The sequence below is a fragment of the Arabidopsis lyrata genome (assembly GCF_000004255.2).
Source record: "Arabidopsis lyrata subsp. lyrata unplaced genomic scaffold ARALYscaffold_7, whole genome shotgun sequence".
NCBI lineage: Eukaryota > Viridiplantae > Streptophyta > Magnoliopsida > Brassicales > Brassicaceae > Arabidopsis > Arabidopsis lyrata.
In genome coordinates, this window is record NW_003302549.1 from 11,362,826 (window position 1) to 11,383,995 (window position 21,170).

Consider the following 21,170-nt stretch of genomic DNA (forward strand, 5'->3'; position numbering starts at 1 on the left):
AAATGCCAAAACATTTCTATCTGACCGGACTAAAAATAAAAGAACATTTTCTTCTTTAAGTTCAATGGTTATGACTAGATTTGGACAGGAGAAGTTAAAGACTTTTGATTTCCTACTAATGTTCATCTCCCAGACCTTTTAGACTTTTCCAGTTAGTTACATTACATCACCACATACCTCAGCATTTGTGTCGTCATTACCAATATTCAGATTAACAAAGAGGTAATAAAAGAAAAAATGACTCCAAAAGAGAAATGGATGTGTTTATTTTCTGCTTTTACATTAAACAAACATCTAATGTGTTCATTTTCTTATGCAAAAGCATTCATATATATGAAAAAACAAAACATGCTATGCGCGCAATCGATCTCTAGCAAACAAGATGAAAACTAAACTGATGTGTTACTTCCATTATATATATATATATAGATATGTCTCAAGCTCTTTGCTCATATGCGTTTTCATCTACTCGGACTCCTGGACCATACACTAGTCGGCAACGATCACTGAATGCCCCTACAAGTCTTGTTGCTACCTCCTTTAAGAACATTGAAGCCACCTTCAAAAAGAAACACAATTTCAAACTTTTACATTAACCAAGATTCACCTTCTGAGTAACAGAGAAACCATAATCTTCATGTAGATTTCTTTAATTCTTATTAACAATTTCCAAGTTTCAATCTTTAGAGGAAGAAAGGAATCCTATTTCTCTTGAGAAGTAGTTTTTACCTGGCGATAGAGAGGTGAGTTGAATTTGAAATCTACATGGAAATGAAGGTCGCAGGTTCCTGGAATGGGTCCTGGCTTAAATTGCCAGAGGTTTATCAAATGGTCAAATAGGCCGGTGTCCCTCGCTGTTGTCTGAAAAATACGGATTCAATTAATGTCGTAAAATTCATCACTCACTCAAATTCAACAAACAGAAAGCTGAAAACAAGTATTTACCTTAATCCATTTCGGCCTTTCAGATTCGACATGGGAAATGTAACTCTCAACAAGAAACTTGAAACCAATCTCCAATTCAGCATCAAATGAGCCATCTGGGTATTCTTTAAGAACCTCGGAGCGTTGACACCAAGGAACAAATCCGTGGTACAAGTCTACAGCTGCAACTACGTTAAACAATTGCTCCGGAGAATACCTGTAATAAAAGAAACACACATGAGTAACTCAATCCTCATTGCTTGAGAGGATATGAGCTTCAAATCATTGTTATCAGAAAAAAACAATGTATTGCCGACAGTGAACTTCTCAATGTAGCAATCAAACAAGGATCAAGGATTCCCTGAAATTTTCACAGGGAGCACAACTTCTGTCTAAACCAACCTATATATATATATATATATATATATATATATATATATATATTACGCAATGGGTTGGAAACAAGAAAAACACAAAGGAAAATCCTATTCCTGCATAATTGAACCATTCTTTCACTGTTTGATCTACAAAACAAGAAATTAAGGACCACTAAACTAAACAGCATAATAGATCATTGAACCATTTCTCAAAGTTGCGCCATTTCATATGAATTTTGGAAGATGCGAGAAAAGCTATTGCAAGCACAAAACATATATATACCGCCGAATATAATTAATAAATCTGAAACAGAGGATAGATCCAAAATGGGATCAAAGTTTTCAAGTAATTACCCTAAAACACGTCTCTCTTCGTAGATCTTTGATAACTCACCACCACCTTCTTCCCCATCTCCACAACCCAGAAAATGCCGTCTCTGAAGTAAGCTCACAGAGCTGGGTAATCTCCCGAATGAGACTCTAGCGTCATCACTGGACATCAGCCAATTAGAAGAACATCTCTCGACGCCGGAAAGAGAACCAAATCTCCTAATTTGATCGGATACAAAACTCCCCCGACGGATCCCCGAACGACTAACCAGGTTCCTGCTAATCGCGTTTCGACATGAAATTAAGGAAGATACAGCTCTCAGGCCAGACATAAACGGTGGCATTATTCCAAAACCAACGCCCAATTTGGTAGAGATCCAATAACAAACGGAGAAAATTCTCTCGGCGATTTTAGTTTTAGGGTTGCTAATCAAGAATAGAGGGACGACGAAAGGTCAAAACTTTCAATTCGATACGAATTCGATTAGAAGCTGTAGAAGAAGGAAACAATCACAACAAGGCCCTCTTCCAGAGAGAGGGAGAGAGAGACTCTTACGTAATCTACAGCGCTATTTGCTCGCAGCAACACACACCTCTACAACCAAATTATAAAAAAAAAAGAAAAAAAGAAAGAGAAACCTTTTCTTGTTCACTGGTCAGAGAAAGCAACAGGTTTGCTTATAAAGGCCGATATTTTGTTGGCCTTATGGATCGTTGGGCCTAATGGGCTTTATGGAAAATTGTAGGTCAGATGGAAACTCACATGAAAATGACAAAATCCTAAGAGACATACATGAATAAAAGAAAGAGCTCACAAATTTTACATTGGTACAAGCAAGCAATTTGGGAAACTAATTGGGTATTGGGAAGAAGTCGAAAGCATAAAGAACAACAATAAGGTAAAGTATTACAATTATAATAATGGGATTTCATTTCACCAGTCCATGCTGCTAATGTTTTTTTTACCTAAACCGCCCTAAGGACAATACAAAAAAAAAAAAAAACAAAGAGAGGAAAAGAGAGAGAACTAGTTTCACCTTCATACTGGTCTTTTTTTTTGTTTGTTTTGTTTACACACGTTTTTTGTTTCTCAAAACCCAAGGGTGCATTTCTTCTTCCTTGTTTCCTTCACGGCTTGTGTAACTTGAACCCAAACACTCTTGGAGTGTAGCTTTGTGATGCCTTTTGTGGCTTCAGATGTCCGTACGTCATCAAGAACAGATGTGGAAACGTTGTCCCAAAGTACGCTCCATCTATGTCTGTTTTTTTTTTGTGTTAAAGAATGACATAACCAAAGATAGCAGTAAACGAACACAGCATGGTATACAATTATCTAATGAGAATCAAAGTAGAACTAACTGTATAACCGCATAGAACTGCTTTTAGCACTGAGATTAGAAAAAGGATACTTCCTTGGTATTTTGATCGTGGGTAATAGACGTCTTCACATTTGGGGCAATATATCTTTACGGTGCTTGCTCGAGGGATATCGGATTGCCCAACTGGTAAACAAGGTTGGCCACAACAATAAACTCTTGGGCATCTTCCAAAGTCATAGTTTTTGTATTTGTCTAACTGCAACAACATGGTGAAGAAAACAGCAATTAGCGTATGTTCTATAGGATTCGATAAGTATGTAACTTGAGAAAAAGTTTATTTACCATAGAAGCCAGCCCTTTGCTTGTCAATATGTAACGAGCATGAATCATTCCATAAAGCATCTCTGCTGCTGACTCGATCAATTCATTCTGCTCCTCTGTAAACATCTCACCTGTTAACCCGTCAATCCAAATCAAACATTGGAGACACAAAAGCAAAGGGCAAACCAGTTTTCGCCTATACTATTATCCCATACTACTATTGTAAAACACGCAATCACATACTAATATTCATGGGTAAGACTTACCATGCGAAGACTCTACATCCAAAATCAAATCAAGCGCATAGTCGTAGTAAGGAACTTGATGGCTGAGTCCACACAAGTTAAAGTCATCCTGGATGTAATCATCATCAACTTCACAGAAGAACTCGTTCCCGCGTAGGTTGCAGAACCAAGATATCCATGAGGTATCCTCTCCATCAGAACCACTAACTTCTGATTCTTCGCTGTCTGTGTCTGATATATCTACAGCTAATATAACCACAAAAAATGCCCAAAAAACATTCATTAGCATCATTCTTAAGCAAAATGAATACACAGAAACCAAAACTAGACTGCGTCTAAGATCAAGCTTCTAGCTTTTTGTTTACATCAGAATGAATAACAATTTCATCAAGAACAATAAGGTCAAATTAAGAAATTTCTAATCAATTTTAAGAAAGTTGAATCCCGAATCAGGAGACCCACGGGACAAACCCTAAATACGAACTCGAATCGAACAATTCACGATTTATGATAAACATAGAGAAATAGCGATAGAGAGGGCAAAATCGAATCTCACCGTCGGAAATGTTAGTCTTGGAGATAGAACCAGAACGTGAATCTCTATCATGCAATTGCTGCTTCCCCATCAAAACGGAGGTCGCTGTTACCTTGCCTTTTCCATTGACGGGCTGAGACATCGAATGCGAGGGTCGATTATCGTGAATCTCGTTTATTCGTTTCCGATCGACCACCTCCGACTTCGATCCAACCATACCCCTCTCCCTATACATGATCTAATCTCTCCAAAATTCAGAATCTCCCGTCACCGGAGATCCACGCCGGTGAAAGCCAAAAACGAAAAGGCCGTACCTGGAGAGAGATGAGCTCTAGGGTTTTGAATTGAAGCTTCTCGTCTCGCGAATATCTATCTGACAACTAGTCTCTTGGTGGTACATACAGTTTTTATTTTTTTTTTGTTCTTGCTCGTAGTTTTTTTTTTTTTTGGTAGATAAGAAAAGAATAAAAGAACAGGGAAGGGCAAAACAGGAAAGGAAGGAAACAAATTGGGTTCTCCGGTGATTCGTCAGCCAAACGAGTGAGAGAGAAATAGAGAGACACGTGACGCTCACGTGGTAGATTATAAGGCTTGGACAAAGTTAAAACAAGCCCGGCCCATGTTAGATTCGCTTTCGGCTTTTCAAGTCAACAAGCGTCAAAGTAGAACTAGAAATAAAATCTTGGAAGCGCAATTCTTTTTCCTTTTTCAATGTTTGGGTTTTTGTTTAATAAAATGTTACAAAAGAAATCCAAAATCAAAAACCTTTATTGCACATTTGATTTTGAACCCTAAGTACTACAGTTTATGACTCCACTAAAGTAGCATAAAGTTACTGAGGTGGTGGTGATGCAGGATGTTGTAGAAGGTGAACATGATTAGTGATGGCGTCAGGACAAGATTGAGCTTGTAGAAGCTCTAGTCTCATGAAAGGGTGCACGAACTGAAGTATGTAATCTTCGTCTGCAAAACACATGGTTGGAAAATATAAATTCAAAAGATCTTCCATTGATCTATGTAGCCGTAACGAAACATAAACTTACTTTCTTTAACAGTGCCGTATAGCCAGCAAAGAACTTCATCGGCAAATGCCAAGCACACTCCTCCCTAATTCCCATAACTCAATTTGATTTTACATAATTATCATTCATGTCTGTAATGAGAAGAACTGATAACACTTACCTGCCAAAAGTTTTTTAATCTGGCTCTGTGCGCAATATCTTTCGTTTTTAGCATCTCTGTGCGTACTAGTTTTCCTCCATCATCTCTACACCAAGATGAAAAGGGAAAAATGGTAATGTTTACTTGAATCGCCAAAGGCTTTTTGAGTTTATCCTCAGAATGGTTGGCAAATTCATACCTATATCCAACGACAATGTATGGAACTCCTGCTACGAACGATTGTATCTGCAGCATGTTAAACCATTTTTAGACTGTACAAGAATGGAGAAACAAAAAAGATATATGCAACCCGTGATACATCATACTTACCCAGAATTTAAGTAGTTTCTCTCTTTCAAATCTGTCTACGGTACGATCATCCAACTGGGGAGTAAAACAGTAGGGACATTACTGGCCAATGTGTATGTGTGTGATATGAAAAAGAGAAGCTGAAATAACAAACGAGCTTTTAGGAAAACTATAGCAAGAAGAGGCATACCTCACGAGATGTTTTCAACTCTATGTAAATCCTTTTTCCCTCTTCAGTTTCATCACAGCAGTCCATTTCAGCACCCATCAGAACTCGGTGAGCTCCTAGTTTAGTCTTGACAACAGAACAAAATTCAACATTTGCATCCACATGATGTATTTCTTCTCCATAATCTCTTCCGGGATCTTCCGTCGCAAGGCTTTCGAAACAATAACCCCAGTAACATCTGATGGAAATATAACATCAAGTTCATTAGTAGCAAAAAATGCAGAGCAGTGTTATAAACTCTTTATGACCCAATTTTTTTCAAAACATTGCTTCCTATTTTTTAACATTGTCTTCTACACAGACATTCTTTAGCACCATTTATAAAAGAAACTAGTACAATCACTCTAATCCCCAAATACAATTAAAACGAAGATTACCTGCGGCGATCTAAGTCACTCTGCGGCCTTTCAGGCAGTTTATGCACATCTAGATATATGGTTCCATTTCTCTTATGCACGCCCATTTCCCATGCTTCATGCCGATTGTAAGCAGCGCCCAATATCTGAAAGAATAAAAAAAAGTGCATGAGTGAATCATTTGATATCATAAAGGTCAAATAACTGTTGGGAGGTCTCACTTACCTTGTTTAGATTATTACGAAACGTCTGTCCAAAAGAGCAAAAATAAAGGACACCGTTAAGATAACCTCTTCAAAGTAATGAATTGACAGTGAAATGAACTAATATACACCAGCACTTCATACCACAAAATGAATGTTCTCCAGCGAAATGTTTTTTGCTCTAATACTGTCAAGAAGGTCACCAAATCCCTCAGAGCCTAGGTCTGCCTCAAAAGAACGATTAATCAGCTGAATATATCACACTTCTTAATAGTTCACATAGGGTACACTGGTGTCAGTAATTTATTACCTATTTTCTCAATAAAAGTATCATAACCTTGATTTAAATCCGCTCCAATCTCTTCAGCAACACGACGTTTGAAAAGCCTCTGGGAAACAAGAACAAAGTGGATACATATAAGCTGTGGAATATTTGGTATGTTTACACGTCTGCAAATATATGCGTGCCTAAACAAATATATAAATACGTACTCCAACAATTCACTAGTTCAATGGGATGACAAAAAAAGGAAAAAAGAGAATCTAAAGGAACAATAATACCAAAGCTCTCACCAATCCTCGCTCATCGTAGAATACTTCTCCACCTTCTACTCGACTGTAGCTAGTAAGCTCACATGGCTGTTAACATCAAGCATTTTGAAACATGGTACCATATCCATAAATATAGACATAGATAAAACAGGAAGTAATGTACAACCGTGCCTTCAAAAATTTAGAAGTTAAAACAGTGTTCCTTGATATATATTACCTCCTGAAAGTTGGTGTGTTTTCTAGCCAACGTTTCTTTGCTTTTCGAAAGCTTAAGCTCAGAAACAAAACGTTCATCACGCTGATAATTCTGGTATCTCCCACCAAAACCACCACGATTACCACCACGTCCAGGGTAAGGTCCAGGCCGAGGAAGAAGCCCAGGTCCTCCTCTCCCATTTGACCAACGACCACGTCCCATTCCCCCTCTCCCACCATGGTTATCATTGCTCCATCCCGCAGGCAAAACTGTCATTATTTCATAACAGCAAAAACAATATAATCTCAGAACAATTTACACTAGATAATAATAGTGTGACAAAAAGATTCCACCCTGACATCATAGTGATCATGAATGGTACCACAACAAGCACAATCAAGAGGACACAAAAGCTACAAAAATCAATCTTATAAAATGCATAGAGATGAAATTGTTCTGAGTCTCAAGCCTTTTTGGTTCCTAATATTGTTCGAACAAACCTGGAATTGAGTAAGTGCTAATTGCAGGTGTCTTAGTATACTCTTCATTATCAGACCCAAAAAGATCCTTCTCATCTTCTTCTACTTCCTCCTCCTCGTCATAAGGATAAATTCCACTTTCTCCATTATCATTGCTCCTATAGCTCTCTACTCTATCATCACCATGCTCCTCTTTCCCGCCGCTACTTCCACTTCCGCTATCGCTTGCGCTGCCAGATTCCGCACCACCACAATCTCCATCTCCATCTCCTCCCGCAGCGGAAGACGAAGATGAAGAAGACGAGGAGGAAGAAGATGACGAAGAAGCATTACCGGAGGAAGATGATTTCGAACGCGAAGATGGAGAGTCGTTGTCGGAATCTTCGCCGAACAAATCATCCATCGGATTTTTCTTCGGCGGTGAATCCATGACCAAATTTAGGTATAGTCCTCTATTTCTCTTCCGTTGCAGAGAGTTTCCGATCGAATTCTACGCAAATAGCCACCAAACCCAAATCCGAGAGTTAAAAAAAAGGTCCGACCCGACCGAGTTTATGAGTTCACTCGGTTTAAAAATCAGGCCCATTTAAGATGTTATCGGTTCCTAATTTATAAAGAATTTTGATGATTTTAATAAAAGTAAATAAATGAAAGAGATTCTAAACAATTTTGTAAAGTTTTTCAAACAATCTTTATATTTTCATGATATTTTTCATGATTTTAAAAACATAAAAATTTATACACCAAAAAGAAAATAACATAATAATTTAATTCATTAACAATCATAGATTTTTTTGTTTTAATTGAATAAAATAAAACTTTTAATGACTTTATATAAGCATTAATCCAATAACTCCAGATTTATAAAGATTTTAGGTTATTTTTTACAAATCTTAAATTAATAACATCAAACTTTAATAAAAAATTTTAAAATCTTGATTGAATAACAACAGATTCTATATAACAATTAAAGTCACTAAAACTTTATTTAAATCACAAACCAATAACAATAGATTTTTATGTATTAAAGGCCCATTTTTAGGAGCAAAACTTTCAAGTAACCCCCTGAGTTTTAAATAATATTCCCAAAAACCTCCAATTTTGGTTTACCTTCAGCATAACCTTGTTGTCAATTATATGAAATTGGAAACTTGCCTGGAAGAAAATAGATATTACGATTTCTAATTTCACATTCTAGACACCAATATTGAGTTATATAATACAGGGGATAAATAAATAAAATCATACTATACCAACTAGTTTCCTGAAGGCCTTGACATGCTCAAGCCGCTGAGCTTGAGCCTCTGTTACAGCATCTGATGCTTTCAAGGTTCTATATAGATTCTTATGAAGCTTAAGATACTCATTCTTATACATGGTTAGATCATTAATCATATCATTCTCCTTCATATAACTGATAACCTCCATTACTCTCTCGAAATACCCGCCTCTGAGAAAGTTCACCACAAGCTTCTCTAACAGATCTTGTGTTACCTTTAAGTTTTTGCTCGCAATGTTTCTTTTGATATCTCCCCACACGATTGTGATCTCCCGGTACATGCCAAGAGAGGAGTACATGTCGATTAAGATCCAAAAGCTTTGGACAGTTGGTGGGATTTTCATCTTGGGGATTTTCCGGTAGGTTATTATGGCATCTCCTTGCATTCTAGCTTTGCAGAAGTAGTAGAGGGACGAGTTTAGCTCGTATAGCATACTTGGAACTTTCTCTTGTTTTCCTGCATTGATTTCCTGAACCAAGAGATCCCTGAGCTCTGTGTTTTCACGGTCTTTCTCTTCAGTTTCTGGTGAAACTACAATCTCATTTGATGGATCTGTAATTAGACCGGCTTTCGTCATTTGTTTCAGAAGAACTTCTGCATTTCTCAACATATTGCTCTTGTAATAACCCGACAAGACTTTTCTATACGTGGCCAATTCCATGGGATGACCAGCAGAAACCATGACGTCAAGAATATCATGAGCAGCTTCTAACCAATCAATAGTGACACAAGCATCAATGACATCAGCACATAACCTGGATCCACCCAGCGAAAACAGAAGCTTTGATAGCTCAGGGAGAATATCATGTCTCTTGTGCCCATATACTAACTTCGCAAGAGTCTTGTTTGTGATACCAAGCTTGGAATTGGAAAAATTGACAAATGTTGCTTCAGTATCCACTCCAAGAGATGAATCTCTCTGCAAAAGCTTAGGTGAAATATGAATCTTTAACCCGGATCTGATATGGTGAGACCCAACAGGCAAAACCCGAGGCTTTTCAGAATCAAATCCAAGATTCTGAACTGAAACCAAGTCCTTACTCTTGCACATATCTAAGACAAGTCGACCCGCAGAACGGATATCATCAAATTTGAACTCAAGGCTTAACAAATTATCAAACAAATGCCGATAGTGACAAAGAAGTTGAGGCGGTACCTGACCAATATGCTCCTTGAACTTCCTCAACTCATCCCGCATACCATTCATTTCATAAATACAAGACATGATCACAATCGAGTACGCATCCGCAACGACATCAACTTTTGCCATTAGCTCGATAAGTTCTTGGCCTTTGAGAGAAAAACCAAATCTCACACAAGAACCAAGTACAAGATTAAACAAGGCTGTATCAGGCTTCACAACATTCCCTGCGCTGCTATTTCTTTTCCCCACATTTAACTCCACAAAACGATCACAAACCTGAACCAAATAATTCGAAGCTAAGCAAGTCCCAACCTCTGTTTTCACCAAATGCATCACAACAAGCCTCAAAACATCTGATGTCAGAACAAAATCCTTCTCCAGCATTATTCGAAGTATACTACAAGCAGATTCAACCATCTGAGCTCTCGCTAAAGACAACGACAACTTAGTTAAAACATCGCCACTTAACATACCTGGGTTCTGCTTCAAAGCTAAACGAGTCAGATCACTAGCCTTGCAAAGCCAACCAGAATCAGACGAGTAGGACAACACAGTAACAAACCTGTTCATGATTACACTTTCGGGAAAACCATAGAGCCGTTTGAAATCTTTAAACACGTCCCAAGCATCATCTACACGGTGATCCTTAAGAGCAGTTTCGAGCTTCTTCTTTAGAATCACTTGAGAAGAAACTTCCCAGCTTAATCTAGCAGGTTCAATACTAGTACAGAACAGAGCCGGTTTTGAGGCGTGACTGCACAAGAGCCGTGGAATTAGGGTTTCTACATTACTGAGATCGAATCGACGCAACGATTTCCTAAGCATCAGTCTAGAATTTAGCAATGAAGAAGCTGAAGCCAAATCCAAACAGTGACGAGAACTATCTGGAAATTTGGAGTGGAGAGAGAAATCGCTGGAACAAGAAGAAAGTGGCAAGACAGTAAATTTCATTGGGTCCAAGGGCAATTGTATTGTAAGCTCTGCGGTAAAAAGGGCTTAACAAAAATGTTACATTCTCAAATTTACAGTAAAAGATTTGATTGGAACAATTAGACCCCCGAATAACGTAACAAATTATAATAATTACTTTATTTTATGGTGTATATAAATATAAATAATGGAGAAAGAATTTATACCCGCAGAAGGATCGGGATACTGAAAATAAAGAGATGAGAGGAGGAGAGAGATTTCTTATAACTTCTTCTTGTTGAAGTATGAATTGTGATTTTACAATGAACGTTTAACGTTCTATTTATAGAGAAAAAGATAAGTTACTATGCACGCATAGTGACGGTGGGCTCCACATCAAAATTATAAATTTCTCACGGCTGCGCCTAATGCGCTTGACATCTATGACTTTTGTAACACTCCCCCTTGGAGACCAGTGTCACTATTGTCTTGTGTAACGTCTTCTGTTGTCTCGTTAAAAACCTTTCTAAGTAAACCCAGTGGGAAAAACCTTAGTAGGTAAAAAGAGTACAACGACGTAGTCTCCCCCTCGAGTGATTAACTTTACAGATCGCGTTGATGGCGCATTCCAATAGCATAGACATGCTTCTTGAACACCGAGGTAGGTAGTGATTTTGTGAAGAGATCTGCAGCATTGTCACATGATCGGACATATTTGACTTCAATGTCTTTATTCTTCTCAAGTTCTTGGGTGTATGAAAAGAATTTCGGAGGGATATGTTTGGTTCTATCACTTTTGATATATCCTTCCTTCGTTTGGGCAACGCATGCAGCATTATCTTCATATAGGATGGTTGGCTCTTTGTTTACGTTGATCCCACTGCTTGATTGAATGTGTTGGCTTATTGATCTCAACCATACACATTCTCTACTTGCTTCATGTAGTGCAATGATTTCAGCATGATTTGAAGAAGTAGCCACAAGCGTTTGCTTCTGGGAACGCCAAGATATAGCAGTGCCTCCGATTGTAAAGACATATCCAGTCTGTGATCGGGCTTTATGTGGATCTGATAAATATCCCGCATCTGCAAAACCAACCATTTGCCCTTTTGAATTTCTAGGATAAAATAATCCTAAATTTATCGTCCCTTGAAGATATCGGAAGATATGTTTAATCCCATTCCAATGCCTTCGCGTAGGAGATGAACTGAATCTTGCCAAAAGATTAACGGCAAATGATATATCAGGTCTTGTACAATTAGCAAGATACATAAGTGCTCCTATTGCACTTAGATACGGTACTTCAGGACCAAGTATCTCTTTATTTTCCTCATGCGGTCGAAATGGATCACTCTCAACGTTAAGTGATCTAACGACCATTAGAGTACTGAGAGGAGTTGCCTTATCCATATTAAAACGTTTTAACACTCTTTTGGTGTATGTGGATTGATGAACAAATATACCCTTTTGAGTATGTTCAATTTGTAGGCCAAGACAAAATTTTGTTTGTCCGAGATCTTTCATCTCAAATTCCCCTTTTAAATAGTTTGTTGCTTTCTGTATTTCATCTTGAGTCCCAATTATATTTAGATCATCAACATATACCGCGATTATCACAAATCCGGATTTTGTTTTCTTGATGAAAACACATGGGCATATAGGATCGTTCACGTATCCTTCTTTCGTTAAATGTTCACTGAGACGATTATACCACATTCGCCCAGATTGCTTTAACCCATATAATGATCTTTGCAACTTTATTGCACATAACTCTTTGGGTTTATATTTCAATGCTTCTGGCATATTAAACCCGTCGGGAACTCTCATATAGATATTTGTATCTAATGATCCATACAAATATGCTGTAACAACATCCATGAGACGCATTTCTAAATTTTCATCAGCCGCTACTCATCAAGAATCTAAACGTTATTGCATCCATAACGGGGGAATATGTTTCCTCATAATCAATCCCGGGTCTTTGAGAAAATCCTTGAGCTACAAGACGAGCCTTGTATCTCGTAATCTCATTTTCCTCATTTCGTTTTCTAACGAAAACCCACTTGTATCCAACCGGTCTCACATCTTCAGGTGTGAGTACGATAGGTCCGAATACATTTCGCTTATTGAGCGAATCAAGTTCGACTTGTATTGCATCTTTCCATTTTATCCAGTCATGTCTCTTTTGACATTCATATACCGACTTTGGTTCTGGATCCTCGTTTTCCTCATCAATTTCCTTTGACAAAAGGTATGAGAAAACGTCATCAACTTCATCCATTTTATTTCGATCCCAGATCTTTCCATTATGGATATAGTTGATAGAAATCTCATGATTTCCTTCAGGCTCATGATGCTCATCATTGTCATTAGACTCATGATTTGTTTCTTCCAAAATGCTTTCTGCTATTTTGGGAATATCATGCTTTTCAACTTCCTTTCGTTTTCTAGGATTTTTATCCTTAGCACCAACTGGTCTACCACGTTTCAAGCGTGTTTTAGACTCACGTGTATCATCTGCTTTTCCACTTTCTTGTGGAATTTCAATTCGAGCAGGGACATTTGCAGCTGGTATATATGATTTAGTTACCGTTTTGGTATCTGCAAAAGCATCGGGAAGTTGATTTGCTATACTTTGCAAATGCACAATTCGTCGAACTTCTATTTCTGACTGTTTTGTAGGAGGATCAAGGTGTAACAGGGATGGTACACACCATTTGATTTCTTTCCCTACTTGCTTATTTTCTCCCCCTAGAACCGGGAATACTTTCTCATCAAAGTGACAATCGGCAAATCGTGCCGTAAAGACATCACTAGTCTGCGGTTCTAGGTATCTTATAATTGATGGAGAATCACAGCCAATATATATTCCCAACCTTCTTTGTGGTCCCATCTTTGTACGTTGTGGTGGTGCTATAGGCACATACACTGCACAACCAAAAATTCTTAGATGGGATATATTTGGTTCTCGACCAAATGCTAACTGTAGTGGGGAGTATTTATGGTATGCACTTGGTCTTATCCGAATGAGTGCTTCTGCATGCAAAATGGCATGTCCCCATACAGAGGTTGGAAGTTTTGATCTCATGATCAATGGTCTTGCAATCAATTGCAGACGTTTAATTAATGATTCCGCCAAGCCATTTTGTGTATGAACATGAGGTACAGAATGTTCAACTTCAATCCCCGTTACCATACAATAATCATTAAAAGCTTGGGATGTGAATTCACCAGCGTTGTCTAGTCTAACTCTTTTAATAGGGTAATCAGAAAACTGAGCCCTCAGTTTGATTATTTGAGTTAGAAATCTCGCAAATGCAATATTTCGAGATGATAATAGACAAACATGTGACCATCTGCTGGATGCGTCAATTAATACCATGAAATAGTGGAATGGTCCACATGGTGGATGTATTGGTCCACAAATATCTCCTTGAATTCGTTCAAGGAATTTTGGTGATTCTTTATCAATTTTGGCTGGCGATGGCCTTATGATAAGTTTTCCAAGAGAACATGCGGCACATGTCTTTTTATTCCCATGATATATCTCCTGGATTTTCAATGGGTGTCCATGTGAGCTCTCTATGATTTTTCGCATCATCGAGGTGCCTGGATGACCGAGGCGATCATGCCATAATGTGAAATCTTCTGGATTTCTTTTAATCACTAGATGCGATTCGATTGCACTTATATGAGTATAATGCAATCCTGAAGGAAGTTTTGGAAATTTTTCCAATATAAGCCTTTTTCCCGATTTATCAGAAGTTATGTACATATACTTCTTTTCATTCTCAGTTGCAGACTGAGTATCATATCCTTGAAGGTATATGTCTTTGAAACTCAACAAATTCCTTTTAGATTTTGGAGAATACAAGGCATTTTTTATGGAAAACTTGGTTCCATTAGGCAACATAAAGTTGGCCATACCAGTTCCTTCAATCACGTCTACAGGACCTGATATTGTATTGACAATAATGTTTGTCGGTTTTAAGTTAGGGAAATATCTTTTGTCCTTTAGAATAGTGTGTGTTGCCCCACTATCTGGTATACAAATTTCTTGAGCCATTTCCTTGGAGATTGTTTCATCCATTTCTGTGATTAAGATAAACATCAATAAAAAGAAAGTAAATTTTATTCATGAAAGGAAAACACACAATAATTATATATTAAATTGTTGTTAAAACAACATTATTTTTCAAAATAACAAAAGCATAATATTATATATATGGCATAACTAGAGACTACTTCAGCAGTCTCAATACAAGCTCTTTAGTTAACCGCATGAGCGGTCTCATTAATCTTTTCCGCTATTAGGAGTGCCACAAATAAATCCGAAAATTCGGTATACCCGTATGACATATACAGTTTTTGCTGGGTAATGTGGTTTTCATGAAACGTGGTATACGTTTTCTCAAGCATCTGAGAATCAGTGATAATATCACCATAATATTTTAGTTTAACCACAATTTCCATCATAGCGGAATTATAATCCATCACTTTATCAAAGTCTTTGAACTTTAGACTTTGCCATTCATCCCAAGCAAGTGGGAGATTTATTGCCTTTCGATTATCAAATCGAGCCTTTAGGGATTCCTAGATCTCTCTGGGATCTTATATGTGTGCATAATCACATATCATACTTTCATCAAGGTGTCTTAAAATAAAGATCACCAATTTTTCCCTTTCTTGAACCGTCGAAATATTATTCTCTTTTACGGTTTTTATTAAGCCAAGAGATTGTAAATGTAATTCGACGTTGGCAATTCAAAAAATATATAATTGGCCAAAGTGATGTGCAGAGCCGAAAACTTAAGCTTCTCAATATTTGCCATTTGTTTTCTAAAATAAAAACATGGAATATTATTAGAAATCTTTATTTAATTTATTTTAAAACATATTTAAAATAAACCGTTTACATTAATAATGCAAGCGATTACAAAAAGAAAAAGCGTACAAACAAATAAACTAATGTTCAAACGAAATTCTTGCGGAGTAAAATCTACAACGCAAAGATTATAAATACACATAATAATGATTCCAAAAACAAATATTAAGAATAATCGAAACATTCTTCAAAACTTCAAAACTTCAAAATTCTTCTTCTTTTTTTCGGAGAGAGTTTTTAGAGAGATGAAAATTTTTTGTTTTGATGAAATGAATGAGAAAATAAGTGTATTTATAGATTGAAAAATACTATTCCTAGCCGTTGGAAAGATTTGAAATTTTTGAAAAAATTTTGAAATTTTTCTTTGAGACCGTTGGCGAAAAAGATTTAAACAAAAATTAATCTGAAAAATTAGAGATCAATCAAACAAAAATTATCGATTCAGATAAAAATATTTATACAGATGAATAAACCTTCTTGTATAATAATCATAATATAAACAAATAATTCACGGTGATATTATGGTCACGGAGTCATTCACATAGAAACAGTAAATAAATATGTGGCGGCTCAGCCGACCGGTAGCAGAAATAAATATTTAAAGCAGTGAATAAAATTAAGGCGGCTCAGCCGACCGGTAGCAGAAATAAATATTTAAAGCAGTGAATAAAATTAAGGCGGCTCAGCCGACCGGTAGCAGAAATAAATATTTAAAGCAGTGCATAAAATTAAGGCGGCTCAGCCGACCGACAACAGAAATAAATATTTAAAGCAGTAAATAAAATTTCAGGTGGCTCAGCCAACCATTGACAGAAAATAATTAATTATGGTGCATGAAGTAATATAGTTTCTTTTATTTATTTATATAATTTTCTTTTCTATTTTTTTTTTTTTTTTTTTTTTTTTTTTTTTCATTCTCATATTTTTCTTTTAACGAGGCGACATACAGCCCGGTATAATACCGTATTTTTTTTTAGCGATCATAGAGTGATCGTGCTGATAACGTGTTATAATAATTACTTTATTTTATGGTGTATATAAATATAAATAATGGAGAAAGAATTTATACTCGCAGAAGGATCGGGATACTGAAAATAAAGAGATGAGAGGAGGAGAGAGATTTCTTATAACTTCTTCTTGTTGAAGTATGAATTGTGATTTTACAATGAACGTTTAACGTTCTATTTATAGAGAAAAAGATAAGTTACTATGCATGCATAGTAACGGTAGGCTCCACATCAAAATTATAAATTTCTCACGGCTGCGCCTAATGCGCTTGACATCTATGACTTTTGTAACATTTTAATCTTTCTTTACTTAGAAAAAATCAATTACAACAAACGTATGATGTAATAATATGTACAACAAAACTCATTAACATTTCCTAACTATATGCAGTGAAGGATTGGTGATTACGCTCTTTTTTTTTGTAAGCTAAAAAACCTTAATTTCAAAACTGTTATGAGAAGAAAAAAGGAACCCAAACAATTTCAAGAAAATATGATCTACTACTGGTTTTACAAACAGATGTTGATTACACCGATGAGCTCAGAATTGTTCTTCCAAATACGACTCGGTCTTCAACCATATTGTTTCTTCATGTGGCAATCTCATCGACCTCCGAATTGAAGACAAAACTAGGAAACGTTGTCGTTATATCCCTGCATAGTTTTGTGTATACGTTAATAAATAAATATGATTTGGAAGATTCCGTTTAGCATCTTTTCAAATATTTGTTGTCTTTTTGGTTTGCATAAAAGGCAATTTGTATTATACCTGAGATATGGAAGAGTCATGATCTTAAGCAATGATGGATTTTTGTTTACGAAATCACTCCACTCTAGTTTATCAATCTTTCCATCTTGATTCACGTCTGCATCTTCAAATGTCTGTTCATGAATGAAAGAAACCACATTTAGTACATTATCTCTATATGTATACAATCTAGAAAAACAAAACCTTAGACAACAACAAACCTTATCGAGTATTATCTCTATGGTTTCATCAGCCAGTTTCATTTCAGATTCGCAGAGAAGGGCGATTAGCATTTGCTTGACCTGCAAACATATCACATTCAGTAACGATTTTTTTGTAAAGTAATTAAGTAAAAGATGGAGAATCAAGAACATGGCAAACATCTTTCATGACTAGTATTCAAAGCTTGCAAATTATCGTTACCTCTTGGCGTTCAATGTAACCCGTGCAGTCCATGTCATAAAGCCTAAACGTAACTGAGAAAAACTCGCAGACCAGAATCAATAAAACTCTTCACGTAAAGGCTTCGACAAACACTAGATATGAAACTGTCTTTTGACAACTTACAATCTATTTTGTCTTCTAGAGAAGCATTTGGGTGGAAAACATTGAGTGATCTTACAAAGTCCCCAAAATCGATGACTCCTTTTCGTTTAACATCAAACATATCAAATATCTGCAAAGAAGCATCATTGTTTAGTTTCATGGACATATTATCTTATTGATTAACAAAGAGTTCTTGGTTCAAATCACTCTTCCTAAAGACCAAATTTGTTAAAGGCTGATGAACTTAGTTTTTACCCTATTAGCAAATATATTCTCCCTCTTCCGGCTTTTGAACAATGCAAGTTGAAACTCCTCCTGCATACAAGTGAATCGAGAATTTAAAAAACAACATAAATACAGTGGGCCATGAAAGAAAGCCTCATATTTCAAAATCCAAGCAATCAATAAAATAAGTTAACAATTCAAGTCAAACATTAAGGGCTACGATACATTGAATCGATGCAATATGGAACAGACAGATCATCATGTAAGAATAATTATTGCTCAAATAAAGTCAACTAAGTTGAAAAATACTGTAGATGAATAGCGTAAAGAACAAAAAGATACTACGATGGGGTCATCATGAAAGATCCAAATTGGGTCAAAAGAAACAAACTTTATCAATCTTTGTACCTTGTTTATCAGACCATCATCAACAACCGAACTGCTTATGCTCTTGAACAGCTCAAACAATGCTTCAACCTCACTCACACTAACTGGAAAGAGAAAAAAACAAGCGACACTACGAGATCAAACAAAAGAAGAACCAGGAACAAACAAAGAAATTTATCCACTACAAAAGTTTTTTGAATATCAATATAAAGCATGGTGACAAACATCCTTCTTGACAGTTATTGATGCAGACAAGAAACATAATGAACAAAACTAATTAAATCCAAACCCATATATTAGTGAATAGAGAAGGGTGGAATATGATCTGACTGATGATTCATCTCTGAGATTGAAATTAAACTAGAGGAGGTTTAAACTTATTGAGCAAGTAAACTTACAAGCTGTCTCAGAGGCAAGCTTAACAGGGTCTTCGTGTCCTCGAAATTCTCTTGCTGCCTTTGAGTGGAAGCAGCCCATTTACAGATGAAAATAAGACGGTAAAACCTTAAAAACCAATCCGCAGATTACGAACAAAGGCGGATAAATCCAACAGCGATTTCTGAGATTGCTATAACTTGATTGCTACCTACTGTTTACTGCACAATCATCACAAACATCTTCTTAGAATCTACACATCTTTCATGGAAACAGAACACGAAAATATTCAGAAACAAAAAAAAAGAGAGAGACGAACAATGCCATTTCAATAAAAGCAGACCATCAAATAAACTTTGTGAAACGTAAAAATTGAAAACAGTCTAGAAGAAAAACATACAAGGAAAAGTGTAAACCCTAGCAAAAGTAGCATCAATAAGGGAAAAAAAAAAATACAAAGCTCTTTCGAATCCATAACAAAGAGTAGAGATATGAAATCAAAATTATGATTCGAAACCATAAGATCAATGTAGGCACATCGAGAATTCCACAGACCAAAAATCAAATTAAACAACGAAATTTGACGGAAATAGAAAGAAAAAAAAATCAGAAGCAACACTCACCACCCAAGAGAAATGGCTCGCCGGCGAGATCCAGAGAGAGAGAGGAGCGAGAAACAGCAAAAGAAAGATAGAAAGAAAGAGACAGAGAGAGGAGACGAAGAAGATTGGTGAACGGTGATGGCAAGATGAATGATCGGACGGTTGAGATCAATTACTCTCTAGATGCTTTTTTCTTATTTATTTTTGTTTTCCTTTAGTGTAAAAGAATTGAGAATGAATTTTAGTAGTGTCTTATATGATGGATTATTCGCACGTGTGAATCTTAGTAAGCGCGTGTGAGACGAGTCAGTTTTGGAAGTTAATAGAATCATCGTTTTTTTTGTTGTCGTTTATATATTTCAGTTAGACCGAACCTAATTGTACCTAATTTCCATAGTTTGATTTCTGTTACGTTTCTTCATTCTGTACTATTTTAATTATCTTCTGTCTTTTTTTTTTTTACAACTTTATTTGATTGTTACGTAAGCATACACGATATTATTCTATGTTCAGAACAAAATTATGTATACTAATGGTTGAATGGAAAAATATATTTGGAAAAGATAGATTCAAAACTTCGGTTTTTTCAAATATCCATTCACTTTCCGGAAACAATCAAAGATCCGTCCATTTTATAAGTCAAAATGGCACCTCTAAGGAATATTCTGAATATACGGAATTGGTGACCATGTATCATAATAACTTTTTATATAATTAGTTTATTAGATAGTTTGCGATGCTCCATAATTTGACTATGGGAGCAAAATGGAAACGCCAATAATAAATTCGGGAAACGTTTTTCTTCGACTGATCGTGTTAGTGGTCACCATATCTTCTTTTGATTTTGCTTATCTAAAAAAAAAAACAAGTGTTTAAATCCATGAACATTTTTTTTTTGGTAAAATAAATCCACTAATCTATAGTATGATATTTACAGGGTGCCATTTTAAAACCATAGCACTACTGACAACTGGGAAGCCTATAGGGCTCTAACTGTAATTATCTGTTGAAATAGTTATATAATTTTAGCTTATGTATATTAACTAAATTAATTAGATCATGAAGCCAATTCTCTAAGATATCTCGAATCAATTTAATTATATAGTAATGTGTTTTATGATTAAAATATGTCGTAGACCAGTCGGTGTGGAATTAGTACATCGGTCTGCAATGTGGCAGGCAAACGTTGACATAATTAGGACCTTAATCACGACCAGACCACGTGATTATCGTTCAAAACAATACTAATAAATATCGTAATGCAGTATATTAATTTTCTTGATCATAATTGACTCTTTGGTCACCGGACGTGTTGGGAACGCGTCCTCAAAATGTTTTTTTTTTATTAGCATCTATATCAAAATTTTATTAGCATCTAAATCAAAATTATATACTTATAAGTTATAATGCAAGATAATAACATTCGGATCCGTGGCGCAATGGTAGCGCGTCTGACTCCAGATCAGAAGGTTGCGTGTTCGATTCACGTCGGGTTCAATCCCCCGAACTAATTCCGGATTCCTTTT

General features: G+C 36.2%; 5 protein-coding genes and 1 non-coding gene across 13 annotated transcripts; 1 reads left to right on the forward strand and 5 right to left on the reverse strand.

Annotated features, from left to right (window-relative positions):
- Positions 1-226: 226 nt before the first annotated feature.
- On the reverse strand, positions 227-2,271 carry LOC9306163 (coenzyme Q-binding protein COQ10 homolog, mitochondrial). The gene is made up of 4 exons (XM_002870046.2): positions 1,656-2,271; positions 946-1,141; positions 730-861; positions 227-559 (listed from the first exon to the last, which is right to left on the reverse strand). The coding sequence occupies exons 1-4, from the start codon at positions 1,973-1,975 to the stop codon at positions 437-439; spliced, it is 771 nt and encodes a 256-aa protein (XP_002870092.1). The 5' UTR covers positions 1,976-2,271; the 3' UTR covers positions 227-436.
- A 222-nt stretch (positions 2,272-2,493) lies between these two features.
- Positions 2,494-4,576, reverse strand: LOC9306164 (casein kinase II subunit beta-2). 5 transcript variants are annotated; one of them, XM_021016946.1, is made up of 6 exons: positions 4,366-4,497; positions 4,073-4,289; positions 3,538-3,762; positions 3,293-3,402; positions 3,041-3,206; positions 2,494-2,890 (listed from the first exon to the last, which is right to left on the reverse strand). In XM_021016946.1, the coding sequence occupies exons 2-6, from the start codon at positions 4,284-4,286 to the stop codon at positions 2,760-2,762; spliced, it is 846 nt and encodes a 281-aa protein (XP_020872605.1). In that variant the 5' UTR covers positions 4,287-4,289; positions 4,366-4,497; the 3' UTR covers positions 2,494-2,759. The 5 variants fall into 5 exon arrangements, with proteins under 5 accessions (XP_020872605.1, XP_020872607.1, XP_020872604.1 ...); XM_021016948.1 differs by having other exon boundaries at positions 3,293-3,387; positions 4,073-4,576; XM_021016945.1 differs by having other exon boundaries at positions 4,073-4,576.
- A 144-nt stretch (positions 4,577-4,720) lies between these two features.
- Positions 4,721-8,101, reverse strand: LOC9306165 (decapping nuclease DXO homolog, chloroplastic). 2 transcript variants are annotated; one of them, XM_021016944.1, is made up of 13 exons: positions 7,558-8,101; positions 7,079-7,326; positions 6,883-6,948; positions 6,620-6,698; positions 6,454-6,533; positions 6,332-6,355; positions 6,128-6,252; positions 5,712-5,928; positions 5,543-5,596; positions 5,412-5,458; positions 5,234-5,318; positions 5,095-5,158; positions 4,721-5,014 (listed from the first exon to the last, which is right to left on the reverse strand). In XM_021016944.1, exons 1-13 carry the CDS (start codon positions 7,964-7,966, stop codon positions 4,884-4,886), a joined length of 1,629 nt encoding a protein of 542 aa, XP_020872603.1. In that variant the 5' UTR covers positions 7,967-8,101; the 3' UTR covers positions 4,721-4,883. The 2 variants fall into 2 exon arrangements, with proteins under 2 accessions (XP_020872603.1, XP_020872602.1); XM_021016943.1 differs by having other exon boundaries at positions 6,871-6,948; positions 7,558-8,079.
- A 591-nt stretch (positions 8,102-8,692) lies between these two features.
- On the reverse strand, positions 8,693-11,019 carry LOC110226810 (pentatricopeptide repeat-containing protein At4g17616). The gene has a single exon (XM_021019541.1). The coding sequence runs from the start codon at positions 10,909-10,911 to the stop codon at positions 8,779-8,781; it is 2,133 nt and encodes a 710-aa protein (XP_020875200.1). The 5' UTR covers positions 10,912-11,019; the 3' UTR covers positions 8,693-8,778.
- Positions 11,020-17,104: 6,085 nt separating this feature from the next.
- LOC9306166 (calcineurin B-like protein 1) lies at positions 17,105-19,870 on the reverse strand. 3 transcript variants are annotated; one of them, XM_021019651.1, is made up of 9 exons: positions 19,666-19,870; positions 19,066-19,256; positions 18,689-18,771; positions 18,311-18,370; positions 18,077-18,185; positions 17,933-17,985; positions 17,731-17,811; positions 17,531-17,643; positions 17,105-17,415 (listed from the first exon to the last, which is right to left on the reverse strand). In XM_021019651.1, exons 2-9 carry the CDS (start codon positions 19,142-19,144, stop codon positions 17,352-17,354), a joined length of 642 nt encoding a protein of 213 aa, XP_020875310.1. In that variant the 5' UTR covers positions 19,145-19,256; positions 19,666-19,870; the 3' UTR covers positions 17,105-17,351. The 3 variants fall into 3 exon arrangements, with proteins under 3 accessions (XP_020875310.1, XP_020875309.1, XP_002870095.1); XM_021019650.1 differs by having other exon boundaries at positions 19,066-19,263; XM_002870049.2 differs by lacking the exon at positions 19,666-19,870 and having other exon boundaries at positions 19,066-19,281.
- Positions 19,871-21,069: 1,199 nt separating this feature from the next.
- TRNAW-CCA lies at positions 21,070-21,141 on the forward strand. Its single transcript has one exon. It is a non-coding gene; the product is annotated as a tRNA-Trp (tRNA).
- The last annotated feature ends 29 nt before the right edge of the window (positions 21,142-21,170 follow it).